This window comes from Micromesistius poutassou (genome assembly GCF_964030765.1).
Source record: "Micromesistius poutassou genome assembly, chromosome: 14".
In the NCBI taxonomy this organism is placed as follows: Eukaryota; Metazoa; Chordata; class Actinopteri; order Gadiformes; family Gadidae; genus Micromesistius; species Micromesistius poutassou.
The window spans coordinates 9,428,800-9,445,421 of record NC_140284.1 but is presented as its reverse complement, the minus strand read 5'-3'; the positions used below and the strand labels follow the sequence as shown (position 1 = coordinate 9,445,421).

Sequence of the window (16,622 nt, the reverse complement as noted above, 5' to 3'; positions counted from 1 at the left end):
AAGCGTCTGGGAGTGGGGGTCTCAGCGTCTGGGAGTGGGGGTCTCAGAGTCTGGGAGTGGGGGTCTCAGAGTCTGGGAGTGGGGGTCTCAGTGTCTGGGAGTGGGGGTCTCAGAGTCTGGGAGTTGAGATCTCAGAATCTGAGAGCGGGGGTCTCTGTGTCCGGGCGTAGCGCTGTGTGTGTTGACACCTCGACCGCTGCTGTCGATCCGGTGGGGGGGGGGGGGGGGGCGCTGGGTTTGAGGGCCATATATTCTGACGGGGGCCGGCACAGGTCCTCTCAAACTCAATTATGGCTGGGACAGCTGCTCTGACTGACAGCTCATATGAGTGGGAGTGAGAGTGTGTGTGTATGTGTGTGTGTGTGTTTGAGTGTGTGTGTTAGTGCAGTGATTTTCAAACGGTGGTCCGCAGGTGGTCCATGGAAAGGCAAACTAAAATATAAAATAATATTTTTCATAAAAAATTACAAATATGTATGTATGACATACAATTTAAATTAAATTGAATGTATTGTGTGATTACTAAAATAGGCTAGTGCAAAGATTAGAACTTTCCAGAATATTTGGTCTAGTGGCTAGGATGGAACTTTGAAATTCAATGCTCAGAACCACAAGATAAGATAAGATAAGATAAGATAAGATACACTTTATTGTCCTTGGAAGGAAATTAGTCTTGGACAATGCTGTCATATAAAGCTGCTTTACAGTAACAGTACAGGTACAGACAATACATACAGGCCCCAGGCCACATATAACATATACACAGTATACAAGAAACGTGTGCTGCACACATACACACACCCGCCCAAACCCTCCCTCGCCCACTGTATTATACCATGGGTCATGATCAATAGTACAATTGCACAGTTTGTTTGATGGATCGGTGGATGGCAACAGGTTCTCTGAAGAGAAAAGAGGCAGAGGTTACCAACAATGAAGAGATTGACAGTGAGTCGGAGGCATCTACAAGCCAGATTCCTCACAAGGAAACAAAGAAAAGGAGGGTGAAAAGAAAATACTGTGAAAGCTACTTAGAATTAGTACTTTTAGTGCTAATATATGGCTATTAAGAGGTGCGGGTAATTCAGGTAGGACTGTGTGTAGACATATTTTATTATGTGTATTATAAGGTGGTCTGCGAAAATTCTTGATTATAAAAAGTGGTCCACACACACTCAAAGTTTGAAAATCCCTGTGTTAGTGTATTTGCAAGCATGTCTGTTTGTCCAACCAGTGGCAGGCGGCGACGTGATTGGACTGGAAGTCCTGTCCGTCAGAGGAGATTGAATGCAGTGAGACAATCTCAGTCCGATCGGAGTGAGAGAGAGAGAGGGGGAGAGAGAGAGAGACAGTGACAGCGAGAGACAGTGAGAGAGAGAGAGAGAGAGACAGCGAGACAGAGAGAGAAAATATGCAAAGAACAACGACACAGGGTTGGAGTGACAATCCCAGAGATGAAGACCCAGTGGGCGGCTGAAATACGAAGGGGGAAGAAATGTGTGTGGAGTGGAGCGGGCGATACCGAGAGAACTGGGCAAGATAAAGAGTTCCAGTCAAACATGGACCAGTGCCTCTAATCAATACAACACATAAAGATATAACCTCTCTCTCTCTCTCTCTCTCTCTCTCTCTCTCTCTCCCTCTCCCTCTCCAATAGCTCAAATTTTTCTCATCAGTCCGCTGCTCCAACACAATACACACACACACACACACACACACACACACACACGATGGACAGCATTGATCAAACCGTAGACCCTGCTGCTGCATGACTGACAACTCCCCATCCCACCCACCCACCAGCCTACACCCACCCACCTAACCGAGCACATAAAGGCTGGTGCTGGTGGTGTTGTTATGGTAGAGATGGAGGTGGTGGTGTAATGGTAGTGGTGGTGGTGTGATGGTAGTGTCATGGGAGTGGTGGTAGTGGTGGTTGTCCTGGTGGTGTTGTTATGGTAGTGTTGGTAATTGTTGTGTTTGAGGTGGTGGTGTTATGGTAGTGGTGGTGGTGGTGGTTGAGGTGGTTGCGCTGGTGGTGTTATGGTAGTGGTGGAGGTTTAAGTTGGGGGTGGCGGTGTGATGGTGTTGGAGGAGTTGGGGCGTGGGGTGGGGTTATTCTCCCGTCACCCATTGTGAATGACAGAATGCAAGATGGCAACTCTCTGGAATGTGGAGCCCATCCCATTAAGGGGGGGAGAGGGAGAGGAGGAGGAGGAGAGGCAGAGGAGAGGAGGAGGAGAACAGCCTTCAGCTGCAGAGTGAGGATCCCATGTGCACAGCAGTCGGAAGGACACCCACACACACACACACACACACACACACACACACACACACACACACACACACACACACACACACACACACACACACACACACACACACACACACACACACACACACACACACACACACACACACAGCTGAGCTCAGCAAGAGCAAGTCCGGGCCGACACAGCAGCATGTCCCACAGTCTGCCCCACACGTGAACACGCACACACAAACATGAACACGCACACACAAACTTCCCTCTATTGCAGGTCCCATTTTCAAGGCAGCGATAATTGTATTTAGCATTCAGACTATATGCATGGCACAGACATAAGCAAACGCGCACATACACACAAACATTTTCGCACACACACACACACAGGCGACGATAAGTATACACATCAAAATTTTAATTGAAGCTTTTACGATTCCTCATATAATCACACACACACACCAACAGAGGTGGCTGCGTAAATGCGTTCAGACTTTTGGAGGTTAATGTTGGTGGCCTGACAATAAGTACAGACTAACTGAGGTCGGCTCGCTCCAGACTGAAGACGACTAAATGAGAGAAATCAGCGGGAGCCTTCGGTGCCGTGGTATGCAAATTCAACGGAAACCAGCGACTGCGTGGCGAGGACGGCAGCTCGCTCTGTTTAGTAGTCCTCACATCATCACTTTGACATCAGCAGAAGTTCTGTTGTCCTTCAATAATCCCGTCATTTCTGTTTAGTGGTAAATATTCATTGGCTTTGTCCGTCTCCTTTTATCCCCCTCTCACTCTCTCCCCCCTCTCTCCCCCTTGCCTCCAATTTGCGGCAACAAATTGCATTAAGGACAAGCTTGTCTCTTAGTAACTGCATTAACCTTCGGAGACACACAGATGCACACTATTTAAAACTCAACCCCCCGATAGCTGTTGCATTGTGGGTAATGCCTGAGGGCGCAGGAAACCTAAACGGAGTCGGGAACAATGGTTAATCGTTACATACTTTTACAAGCACTGTATTGTACACAACCCCCAATCTCTGTTCTTCAGACTTCTTATTATCCTCCCCCCCCTCCTCCTCCTCCTTCCTCCCCCCCCGTCCTCCTCCTCCTCCTCCCTCCTCCTTCCTCCCCCACCCCTCCTCCTCCTCCTTCCTCCCCCTCCCCCCCCCTCTGGTCTTTGCGATAAAGTGTACTTAGTTGGAGGGCGATTTACTGTTACGAGCTCCACAAACCCGCGCTGACCATTGCTAGTGACTCCAGCAGAGCTGAACGGCTGTTGTTTACCTTTGTGGCCGGCTGGCCGCTAAGTGCACTCCGACAGAATCCACACGGGGAGGAAGTCCTCCTGACAAATGATATTAGTAACGGATGTTTAAGTGAAGCCAGGAGGGCGAACGACGGTTTGATCGCCCGGACCGCTGGAGTCCTCTAATAACCACGGCGCCGCCGGCTCGCCTAATGACACAAATCTGAATCCACAGATGCTCGCTTTGGATGAAAGCGAACGCTAACCGGCTAAATGCTAAACAACAACAAACCCATGGAAACCGATGCAGAGACAGGAGCTCCACAGTCACCCTGGTTCCTCTCTATCTCGCCTGAACCTGACTCCTCCACCGGGGCAGGGGGGACGGGGGTGACGGGGGGGAGGGTCGGAGGGAAGGGGGTGGGAGGGACAAGGGGGAGTGGCAGGGGGAGGAACAGGTGGGACGGGGGCGTGAAGGCTGCCAAACGTGGAGATCAGAGATGCGTCTCATCTGCCGGGCCATGAGGACTGGTGAGTCACGGGCGGGGGGGGGGGGGGGCGGCGTACAGGACCCCGCTGGTGATTCAGAGTACTCTTTCCAAGGTTCACACACACACACAGATACATATACACATACAGAGAGACACACACACAGGCTGGTGCGTGGGTTAGGACGGTCAACGTGCAAGTTGTGTCATGCTGCTGTCCTTTTTGACTACGTCTGATGCGTAGGCTGCAAAAGGACGTGCATGAGCACACACACAAAGTGTTTTTACACTGCCAAATATTCCCGGCTTTTTCCCAGCATGGTCCGCGCGTTTACACTGACGAGGTAATATACCGGCCGGAATTCGCACCCCAATTTACCCTCCTACACACATTGGCGGTTTCATTTTGATGTAAATGCGATTAGATGGCTCCGTGGTTCAAGGGGCGGGACTTGCAGGTAGAGGTGTTGCTGCGTTGTCTCTTCAACAGAGACAACACAGCGATATCAACATGAGTAGTTCTAACTGGAGAGACGGTGAAATCCGCGAGCTGCTGATCATGTGATAGAAAGTGATGCAGTCGCATTAAAACGAAGACGGGGAGAGATGGTGCGATCTACGAGAAAGACGCAGAGGAACTGTCCTTACGAGGCTTTTGTCGGGATAAAAAACAAGTGGTCAGCAAAATAAAAAATATGTTGGCGTTTTTGCACTTGTAAATAGTTAATTGTGTTTATAGCGTACACTCAGATGTGAACACATTCTTGCATGAGAGTCTCTTGAATCTTAAAAAAATAAGAACATTGATAGTACGCAAATTATTCAAGAGTGCTTAGCCCCGCCTTCTCCAGTGAACCAAGAAAGCCGGCTCCGTGACGACAGGGGATTTTACCCTCTCGGTTTTACACAGGCAAGACAGTGAAATTGCCGAGCGTGCACACACACACACACACACACACACACACACACACACACACACACACACACACACACACACACACACACACACACACACACACACACACACACACACACACACCAGAGAGTGGGAGCACGGGCTGTAGTGGGGGTCCATGGACTCCGCATGGGGTCTCTGGGGGTCCGACCGCTCTGGCAGGCGGATGCGAGCGGATCAGAGATGATCAGAGATGATGAGCCGCCCCCGGAGCGAGGAGCCGCTGGTCAGAACCCCTGCTGTGTTTCCTCTGCTCTGAGCGGGACCTTCCTCACTCCTCCTCCTCCGCGGCTCGGCCCCGCATGGGAGGCGTCCAATAAAAGGATTATCTTTACAGCGGCAACGCCAAACATCTGGTGTCAACAGGCTTGCGTGGGAAGGGAACTAAAGAGGCAGAAATATAGATTAATGAACCAAACGGGGCGCTCTAACTTTCAGCTAAAGAGCTACGTTAAAAGACGTTTCACTCCCCGACTCGAGCGATGAGGCCCCCCTCGATGTTTTCGTTGCCACTATCCGCCATTTTGGTACGCAGCCAATTACTCAATCCAGACGTATCGTGTGACTGCGACGCCGGCGGCCATGTTGCTACTCCGGGCCGGTTTGGCAGAGGGAGCTCCCGTTTCATTTGATTGGTCGGGATTCAGTTACACATAGGGAGATGGAGTCACACACACACACACACACACACACACACACACACACACACACGTCACTCCTAATAGGAGGTTAAACAACAGCGTAGCCAGATCAGCTTTCAAGGGAGGTGTCGCACACGCACACACTTACACACCCGAAACACCCAAACACAATAACCGGCGGTTGCGGGTGCAGGTGTGCCAACGAAACCCCCCCCCCCCCCCCCACCCGCTCCCGCCCCCCGTTCTTCAGAAGAGAAGATATTAAGTTCCACATTCGACAGCAGACACTCTCGGCCGCGTCAGAGACACGTCCCACCGAGGAGACGCCTCTGGGGCAGAGACTCGACGCGGCGCTCAGACTACAGATCAACTGTGGCCTCCAATGTTATCAGGGTGCACTGCTGCTGCAAACACACACACACACACACACACACACGCTGAATGCAGCAACACGTGCACACACAGAAGCCTTGACTGTCACTGTGTCCTCTGCGGCCTTCCGATGCACTGCTGCTGCTCATCCTGTCCTCGGACTCACACGCTCGCTCGCACACACACACACACACACGCACACACGTCATTTCCTCCATCAGACTGAAAGAACAAAGCGTTTTTTTTTTTTTAAATGTAATGGAGAAGGGGATAAATCAGCGAAGAGCGAGAGCGAGAGATAGAGAGACATGGAGTAAGAGAGCGGGAGAGCTAAAAAGAGAGCGAGGCAGAGATACAGACAATGAAAGATCCTTTCAGTGAGAGAGCTCCACAAAGCAAAGGGGACGCCGGATGGGGGGGGGGGGGGGCACAATGCATTGTGTATCCATAACGGGTTAGGGTCATGGGCAGCTGTCGCAGAGAGGAGGAGATGGGGATTGGAATAGAGGTGTGGGGGGGGGGGGGGGGGGAGGAGGGGGAGAGAAAGAGACCCTTCAGTATCCCTGACCTCGGGGGAACTGGGTTAAGAGGTTAGAGACACACAGAGGGAGTCCGGACAACGGCGGTCGTTCACACTCCTCACGCACACAGCTCTCCCTCTCTTCCTCTCTCTCTCTTTCTCACTCACATTGTCTCACACACAAACACACACACACACACACACACACACTCACACACACGTCTATTAATACCCACTTGCTATCACAGACACCATTCTCTGAGAGCCACACATGAGCCCTGCCCCACATTCACCATACTGTTCATACCAATCATTCTGCATATGTCAGGGCCCAATGAATTCCTACACACACCTCGATGGTGTGTCTTGTGTGTGTGTGTGTGTGTGTGTGTGTGTGTGTATGCGTGTGCGTGTGCGTGTGTCTCTCTCAGTGTAATCAATGTGGAGACTTGCACTGATGCAAGAAATTAATCAGGATTGGTCGGTCAATATTGTCATCTCCCACCTCACGAGACGAGCTGCTGGCCCAAGGGCCCGGTCTGACCCACAGGGTGCAGTTTGACCTCCAGGACTTAGACCAGAGGAAGGGGCGCATGAGGATGGAAAACCCCGGAATGAGAGGGGAGATTCCCATTCTGGGTGTGACCCAGGGAGTGTCAGCTGTGTACTGGGAACTCTGGGAATGTTGGAGGGCAGCGGACGTACGACCGGAACCGAGAGAGAAGCAAGGTGTGAGAGAGGGAGACGAAGAAAGACCGAACTACAGAGAGGCCGGCGGAGGAGGGGGAGGAGGATTGGGAGAGGAAGAGGAGAGGAGAACTGAGGATCATCGCTCGGATCCATATTCCTGACCCCTTCATCTGGTGGATTTGACCAGCGCTTTATCACAGCTACGGTCTCAGAGGGCTTCAAGGCTCCAGGTTTGAAGCCCCCTCATAACCCCCTGAAGACCATGAAGACCCAGATGGAGTAAAGGCTAACCGGATTCAGAACCTGAAGGAGTGTAACACAGTAGAGATCTAGGAGTGGATCACAATCAGTCATGCCAGCAGTCTGGATCGAAGCAGAGCGACTAGCCGAGACTATACTGTAATGTTTTGAGACAAAAACAACGACGTTCAACAAGAGGTTATGAAACAACGCTTGAATAATTAGAATGAGTTGCCAATTACTTCTAAGATTACAATAATCTGTTAATCGGAGCTAACAAAAGAATATGGGTCATGGGGTTTCCAAACGAGCCGATTCCTCAACGTCTCTACCCTGACAATATTCAGGGGCTGCAATAATGTTGGTGATTTACTCCACCACAAACATAAGTAATGGGATAACCGGCCGTGTGAGTATGATGCCAGTAGAAACACGGAGACGCATCAGAGGTTCGTCTTCCTCCGCTCGAGTCGTATAATCAGACGGAGAAATCACTTCAGCATCACTTTACTCTAATAAAGCCGTTAAAAGACCAGTTAAAACATCCACTACACAATAGTAAAAAACAAGTTAGAGAGAAAGAAGGGAGAAGAGAGAGAGACAGAAAGAGGACAGGACAACAACAGATTCGGAACAGAACAAAAATATGTTTGAAACCTCACACTGCATTATTGAAACAGTTTGCTTGAGTGTGTGTCTGCTAATGTGTTTGTTTGTGTGTGCGCTCATGCGTGTGTGCTCATGCATGTGTGTTTGTGTGTTTGTGTGTGTGCGTGAGTGATGTCAGGACTTGGGAGACGTCTCGGGGAGAACAGGTGGGACCCAACGTGACCCCAGCACATTGCCTCGCCCTCACACAACCCCAGGCTCCACACGGATTAGCCCCTGAAAGCCCGCCATTCACATCGCCGCGGCTGTCCCCCACTGGCGACACCAACCCACTGGTCCCACTAACCCACTGGTCTCACAAAACCACTAGCCCCACTAACCCACTGCTCTCACAAACCCACTGGTCTGGCCCCACAAAGCCACTGGTCTGGCCTCACAAAGCCACTGGTCTGGCCTCACCAACCCAGCGAACGCCCCACTTAAATCTAGCAGACATAGCTCGGGGCAGAAGCACCCCCAGTGGGAACACTACTCCACCAACCCATGGACCCCTGAACATAACTCAGGCCAGATAATGACAAACTATCCCTCCTGATTCCTCCTTAAAGCTGCTCAGCCTGATAACACCGGGTCATGTTACCGGCCGACCCACTGACTAGTCCATTACGCCCTTATTTATTCTGTGGCTTGCAGGGATGCTCAGCAGCAAGCAGCATCTCCTCAAAGTCATCATCATCTTCCTGGATCAGTGGCCATTACGAACGGCCGACTCGCGAGCGTGAAAGCCCGCCGTGCTGCCACATCTGCCTGCACACTGCCAATAGACGCACAGTGGTGCGCCTTCATACTCCAACACACCTGATTCAACACACATCGCTGCCGTACGCTCCGGCACTGGGAGCGCCGGGACTCACCGGTGAGGTTGGTGCGGGCGCTGTAGGAGCCCAGGTACTGGCCGTCCGTGTTGGGCGTGTAGCACTCAAACAGCCCCTGGTCCAGCGCCGTCACCTTGGTGATGTGCAGCACGGCGGAGTCACGGCTCAGCCTCTCCACGGAGATCTCCTTGGAGTTGACGCGCTGGGCGTAGAGGGCGTAGGCGTAGTTCTGCTGCGCCGTGCTCACGATGCGGATCTCGCGCTCTGGCGACGACGGCAGGTACATGGACCACTCGAAGTCCTGCTGCAGGCCCTCCTTGTAGCCCGACACGTTGCACCAGATGGTGACGTGGGAGCCCTCCGTGCGCACCAGGGGCCCTTCCTGCACCGTCACCATGCGCTGGGACACCGCCAGGCCCGCTGTAGGTGGGTGGAGGATAGAGGGAGAGGTGGAGGGAGAGAGGAGAAGGGGGGGGGGGAGCAGAACGTGAGAACACGGTTAGAGAGACTGACAACAGTTTAGGAAGGGCTGTTTAAAAATAATGGTGGTGGAATTTGAAGGACACCCACACACACACACACACACACACACACACACACACACACACACACACACACACACACACACACACACACACACACACACACACACACACACACACACACACACACACACACACACACACACACACACACACACTCCCCGAGGTTCGCTAGGAAATTATATGTTCAGCCGTGCTTCAAGGGAAGAGGCACTTTAAGCAGTTGATGTATGCATCTCTCTCTCTCTCTCTCTCTGAGTTTCTGAGCGCCACTCGAAGCGGCTTCGCTAACTAATTCATGCAGCAGCCGATGAAGGCCTGAGCTAACCCCTACTCCACTAGGAAGGGGCTGCCAAGCATTGGGCTTAGAGGCAGCCTTCCGGTGGTGGTGGTGGTGGTGGTGGTGTGGGTGTGTAGCGGTGGTGGTGATGGTGGTGGTGGTAGGTGTGTGGTGGTGTGTGGTGATGGCGGTGGGGCTGGTGGTGGAGGCGGTAGTTGTTGTGGTGGTGATGGTGGTTTTGGTGGTGGTAGGTAGTGACAGTGTTGGCGGCGGCGGTGGTGGAAGTGATTGTGGTGTTGGTGGTTGTTGTGGTGAAGGTGGTTTTCGGTGGTGGTGGTAGTGAGTGTTGGCGGTGGTGGTGGTGGTGATGGTGTGTGTGTGTGTGTGTGTGTGTGGGGGGGGGGGGGGGTCAGTCAGTGGTAGTAAGGCGTAGGGTGCTCCTGTTCTACTCCAAGGCCCCGGCCCCTGGCGCCGGGCCCCAGACCGTGGCGGCCCTGACATGTGTTAGGAGGTCGTTTTACGGGCCGCTGAACACGTGTCAGTCTGGGACTAGGGACCGGTGCTGGTGAACACCAGGGCTTTTATGGAGTCACATACACACACACAGTTACACACACACACACACACACACACACACACACACACACACACACAGTTACACACGCACACCATTGACCGAGCCATCAACAACAAAACATCCTCCTCATTGCTCTGAAGGCAAAAAAGCGCACACATGCCCCACAATCCACGGCTGTTTCCTGTCCAGGACTCACCAGCAGCTGTGTGCGTGTGCGTGTGCGTGTGCATGTGCATGTGCCTGTGTGTGTGAGTCAGAGTGAATCACTAAGTGCCTGTGTCTGTGGGCACAATGCTTAGCATTAATTATTCACGAGAACAGCTTTTTAACTTCAACATGATTCCTCCCTTCCTCCCCCCGTGTTTCCAACTTAAATCCCCCCCCCAACCCCCACTTTCTAACAAACTTGAATGTGTTTTAAATGTGTTGATGGTGTCTTGAGATTTATAAATATACATTTTTATATGTTGCACTTCGGTGAATGAGAATAACGTTTTTAACGCCCTGTGTTTATGGGTGCGGTGCGATTTACATCCTGTAAATTGCTCTGTTCTGAAAGGTTCCTGTAAACCACTTAAAGCTGCTGTCTTTTATCACTGCTCTTTGTTACAACTTCGTGATGGGAGTGAGTGAGTGAGTCAGTGAGTGAGAGAGTGAGTGAGTGAAGGGAGAGTGGGTTTAGACACATCTGCGTAGAAGAAGTATTCATCTGCCTGCTCTTATTTCTGTACTTCTAGTATGTGGTGGAGGACCAGCTGAATGACCTCCTCCTCCACCCTGAGGACCAGCTGACTGACTGGTTCAGTGTTTCTCCTCCTCCACCCTGAGGACCAGCTGACTGACTAGTTCAGTGTTTCTCCTCCTCCACCCTGAGGACCAGCTGACTGACTGGTTCAGTGTTTCTCCTCCTCCACCCTGAGGACCAGCTGACTGACTGGTTCAGTGTTTCTCCTCCTCCACCCTGAGGACCAGCTGACTGACTGGTTCAGTGTTTCTCCTCCTCCACCCTGAGGACCAGCTGACTGACTGGTTCAGTGTTTCTCCTCCTCAGGTCTGGGCCCTCAGCCTCACCATGACGACAGACTGACTACAGGCCTGGTTGTTTCCCGGCACAATTGAGATTGAACTTCTAAAAGCGGTTTTGGTGGATTCCTCAGCGCTGCCAGTCATCTGTTTAGGGTTAGGAACAAATACCACCTTTACGAGGAAAGAGAGGTAGAGAGAAAGAGAGAGGTAGAGAGTTAGACAGAGACAGAGAGTCAGAGAGACAGAGAGAGAGAGAGACGACCTCTGAGTGTCCCAGGGACGACGGCGAAGGACAGGGCTGATTCATGATGCCATGTATACGGGGAATCAGCCATTAATCCCTATTTTCACCCCTCTCTCCCCCCACCCCCCTTGTGTTTAGTTTCCCTGTGACGCCGATGGCCTGCTTGGCGTCCGGCCGTCTGCTCGTGTCCAACTTATTGTTCGGCTGTTTCCCCTTGATTCATCCGCTGCTGCTAAACTGCTGCATCACCACTGCTCATGTTACAGCCCCCCCCAAGCCGGACTGCTCGCTCGCATAGGGCTCACACAGCTCACACAAGCTAACAGAGCTAGCTAGCTCTCTCTCCCTCTCTCTCTCACCCCCCCTCTTTCTCGCTCTCTTCCTCTCCCGCTTTCCCTCCCTCTCTGTACCTCTCTCCCTCCCTCCCTCCCTCTCTCGTCCTTGTAAACTCAGCCTCACCCTTCCTCACCCCCCTCTCCGTCATTCCTTGATGCCTCTCTCTTCGCCGTCAGCCCACAGGCCCCGCTTCTTGTTCATCACACCCACCAACTAGACCAAGACCACTATCCTAGCCCCCTCCCTCCCATCCATCCCCCCCTCCCATCCATCCCCTCTCTCCCTCTTTATATTCCTGTCTCATGCTGCTGCAGCCACTCAGGGGGGATTTAAGGAGAGGCTCGGGGGACTTCAAAGTGTCCGTTTGGAGGAGGGGGGGGCGGAGGTACCCCCCCTGCAGACATCTTCAGTTGATCACTGCCTGCCTCCCTCCCTCTATCCCTCCCTCCCTCCCTCCCCACTAATCTCTCTCCCTCTCCCCAATGTCTCCATGCCCCGGGTCACATGACGCCGTCTCCCCTCTAACTCAGGATCCAAGGCTTTGCTGGTCGGGCAACAGGCTCACATCGTTTTACAAAGTAGAAGGAGATACTAAATATGATATCAAATCATAATATCGTGTGTGTGTGTTTTAGGGCTTTGACTCCGAACTTCGTTATTCTAATATAATTTGAATATTAAAAAAAAGTATAATATTTGAACGAATATTAGGCAGCCCTTAATATTCTAACCCTTTATGGGCATTATTTTTTGCAAACGGGACGTAGAGCGACTCATTTCACGGATTCCTGTGAGACCAGGTTGCAGGTTAATTACATCTGTTAAATATTTGAGGTGAAAACTAAATGTCAACGGAAAGAGGCGGTGGTTGCAAAAAGTATTTTGATCGCTTATTAAGTTCACTCGTTACTTATAATGGTTTATTCATTTCCCAGTATCATTTCTTTAATTTCGAAGACAGTTTTGTTAATTTTTGAATTGTAAAATAAATCAAATCATTTTTTGAAGTTGCGGGTTTTTGAAATTATTGGAAGCGAGTCGAGCTGACCTTGCCTGCTGTACCCACGGCCCAAAATAAAGAACAACCGAGACAATATCCTTAATTAAAAATTTAATTTGGCCTCAATTGGTATACGGATGCGAACTTGGAATGAATGCAATGGGGATTTCTAAAGGTTACTGTACAGTGGCGGAGACTGCAGGAGCTGAAACATCACTATGGTAGAGCTAAGAAGGTTCTACGAGTGCTTCAGACCAACCTTACCAACAAACGACGTACAAAAGAGATTCGTAGCAAAGAAAGTTTCGAAACACGCAAAATGTTAAGGTAGAACTTAAAGAAGAGGTTACGAATACCTGCGCTTTTGCGCATGGTAAGGCTATGTGCGCGGTGCGGCAACTTTTTTTATGAGATAGAGAGACCCCCTTAAAGATGAAATAATTGATAATTCGAACCCGTCGCCGGCAATTTAGCCTACTATCGAGTTTACTCACCGTGTGCCTAATGCTTTACAACATTTCCACCCTCTCCATCAATCAACATATTTTTAGGCTTCAGTGAACTATGCTATTGCTTTTATAAATAAATAAACAGTTAAAGTTAGGCGCGGCGTGATACGGAACTCTCCAAACTGATTGGACGTCATAGCAGTTATGTATATGCCCATTATACAGCAGTTAAGAACCAATCAGATCGCTTGATTTAAACCACCCGTTTTATAATAATACATCTGAATATATTTGAATATTAATATTAATAAACAAACAAACTTAAAACATGATTTTTGGGCAAAAGTCAAAGCCCTAGTGTGTGTGTGTGTGTGTGTGTGTGTGTGTGTGTGTGTGTGTGTGTGTGTGTGTGTGTGTGTGTGTGTGTGTGTGTGTGTGTGTGTGTGTGTGTGTGTGTGTGTGTGTGTGTGTGTGTGTGTGTGTGTGTGTGTGTGCGCGCGTGTGTGTGTGTGTGTGTGTGTGATAAATTATAAATACTAAATAAATAAGCTGCTCCAGTGAAAAGTGAGAGTATAGTATGAGATAGGGCAGGGCTAGGCTAGGGTAGGGGTGATGGGGGGGGTGATGGGGGTGATTTCCTGTCCCGATACATCCTCCAGCAAGGAAGAGTCCTTTGGCGAGTGGATGAAGCTCCATGACGCGGAGGAGTGCGTCCGCAGCTGCACGCTGTCGATAGGAACCCTGGACTCTTTCACAGTTAACTAGCGCTGGCCAAGTTTATGTCGCCAACTACAAGCTTACAGTTCCCCCCCCTAAACATGATGGAACAAATCTTAGCAGAAGAAAGACCCAGTCACCCAGAATTCAGCGAGTCCGCCATCAGAATTAGGATATTCATCAAGTCTGATGTGTGAGGCTAGGGGTGAGTTAATACAACTTTTTTTTCCCAGAACTCAACTGGGATATAGAATGACCTGTCTTTACCCATCAGCTCTTTGAGCCTGCCAGAATGAAAAACGCTTTATAAATATAATGAATCACTCTCTCTCTCTCTCTCTCTCTCTCTCTCTCTCTCTGATATTTACATTCCTCGTCCCCATTGCCATCCATCAACTCTTGCTATTCACCCCACCGCCCCCCTTCCCCCTCTCTGAGGGATGTCTCACCCCTCGCTGGTGACTCCCCGGTCTGGAGGGAGTGTGGGGGATGTTGGGACTAGTCTCTGTTGATTCTGAACGAGAGCAGACCCGCGACAGACCTGACCTTGTAGCGTGTAACTACGACTGCAGGTCATGCTTCTTCTCTCACACACACACACACACACACACACACACACACACACACACACACACACACACACACACACACACACACACACACACACACACACACACACACACACACACACACACTTCAGTAAAGAGGATTATGGTAAATGGGGGGGGGGGGGGGGGGGGGACTAATCCAATATTTTGTGGCCACTGGCCAGTGTCTCAGCCTCGGCGGAAACAGCTGAAGGCCACTCTGGCCCAGCGGCCCAGCACACACAAACACTCACGTGTTTACTTGTCAGCCACGCAGTAATAACTCCACAGCTGTAGAGGTGAAAAGGTCTGCAGAATACGGCCCACTGTCAAATGTAGTATTTTACAAACGCGCGCCGACAACCACACACATTCACACACTAACGCACTAACAGACTCACGCATGCACACAATAAAGAACAATGTGCTTTGTCTTTGTTCCACACTGTAACACACACACACACACACACACACACACACACACACACACACACACACACACACACACACACACACACACACACACACACACACACACACACACACACACACACACACACAGATACCATGTGACAAGTACGAAAACGCAGAGAGACTTGAAAATGGTAATGATAAAAAGGACTCTGGCGACCGCAGGGGGGGATTATGAATTAGTTATGAACACTGTCGCTGGAACGGTATTAGCTAAATAAAATAATAATAAATTAAATGGGATGATATCTTCCCCAGGGAACGGAACGGAATCCTTGTGCCGGTGTTCCAGAACCCGGCGAGGATTCTAAAGACGGACCGGACACGGAAACAATGACGGAGGAGGAGGAGGAGGAGGAGGAGGAGGACGCATAGGAAGAGGACCAGGAGCAGACGCAGCAGACGTGTCGCTGGGTCCTTCCGCAGAGCGTGCACTCCAAGCACGGCTCATCTCAGTCGTGCTGCGTGAGGTGTGAAGTCATGTGCCAACTCGTGTTTCCCACCTTTAGATAGCGCGAGAGAGAGAGACGAGAGAGGAGTGGTGAGAGGGAGGGAGGGAGGGGACAGACGGCAGGAGACTATTTTCCCCTCCCTATACTTCTCACCCCAGGTTAAGCGCTCTATAAATTCAATCTATGTCTCCATCCCTTGTGGGCCAGAAAATGGGAGAAAAAAATACCACCAAAAAAAAAAAAATGTTGGCCCTTGTAACGTCATTATAGTGGAGTAACACACACACACACACACACACACACACACAGAGAGAGAGGAGGTATGGAATAAATATGAAGGTGGCAGCCTTTTTTCATTTTTTCATTTTTTTTTCAGAGAAGTTGACATTTACAGAGAGCAGCCTTGACTGACGGTAGAACTCGACACACGGACTGCATACGGGCCACTGCAGAGCTACCAGACAGTTCCTCCACCGCCGTCGCCATCAGACCGCAGCAGCACTATAAGCTCCATCTGTATTCCGACGGCGAATGCAGGACACTTTGAATAACTGACACAATGCAAAGTGGCCTCCATCTAGTCCTCTTCCTCCCCTTCCCCTTTAATTGAAAAGAGGAGAGTTCGTTTCAGGGTCGGAGCCATTATCAAAGCACCCCATCACTCCCCGCCAGCTGAAGCCCTTCGGCCAATCAAGAGGAAGGGGAAGCAAGCAGGCGAGGCCTGAAGCATCCTTGACTCTAAAACTCCCAAGCCGTTCCCCCGGTGTAACCTCTCTAACCACCTTGACTAACTTGAACTCGGTGGTAGGATGGAATCATTTTATTATTGCTCGGATGTCCCCGTCCTCCTCCCTATCCAACCACGGCTAATCTTTGTCCTTAAGTGATAGCTATCGTTGCTTTGCAGCAAGACGTGCAAATCCCCCCCCCGTCACCGCGGCAGCCCTCGTTAATAACCGCAGGCCGCCTCCGCCGGGACCGAGGGTCTCATCAAAACCCTGATCTGCAGCGTTAGTGAAGAGATCGGAGGCACCGCTGTCACT

At 50.8% G+C, this 16,622-nt stretch overlaps 1 protein-coding gene across 1 annotated transcript in view; it reads right to left on the bottom strand.

The window, feature by feature from the left end:
* Positions 1 to 6,483: 6,483 nt before the first annotated feature.
* Positions 6,484 to 16,622, bottom strand: part of LOC311358521 (immunoglobulin superfamily member 3-like) — a 15,919-nt gene continuing 5,780 nt past the window's right edge. The window contains exon 2 of the mRNA XM_084478571.1: positions 6,484 to 9,318. Within this exon, the coding sequence (XP_084334697.1) occupies positions 8,756 to 9,318 (563 nt within the window). The 3' untranslated portion in view covers positions 6,484 to 8,755. The remainder of the gene's footprint in view (positions 9,319 to 16,622) is intronic.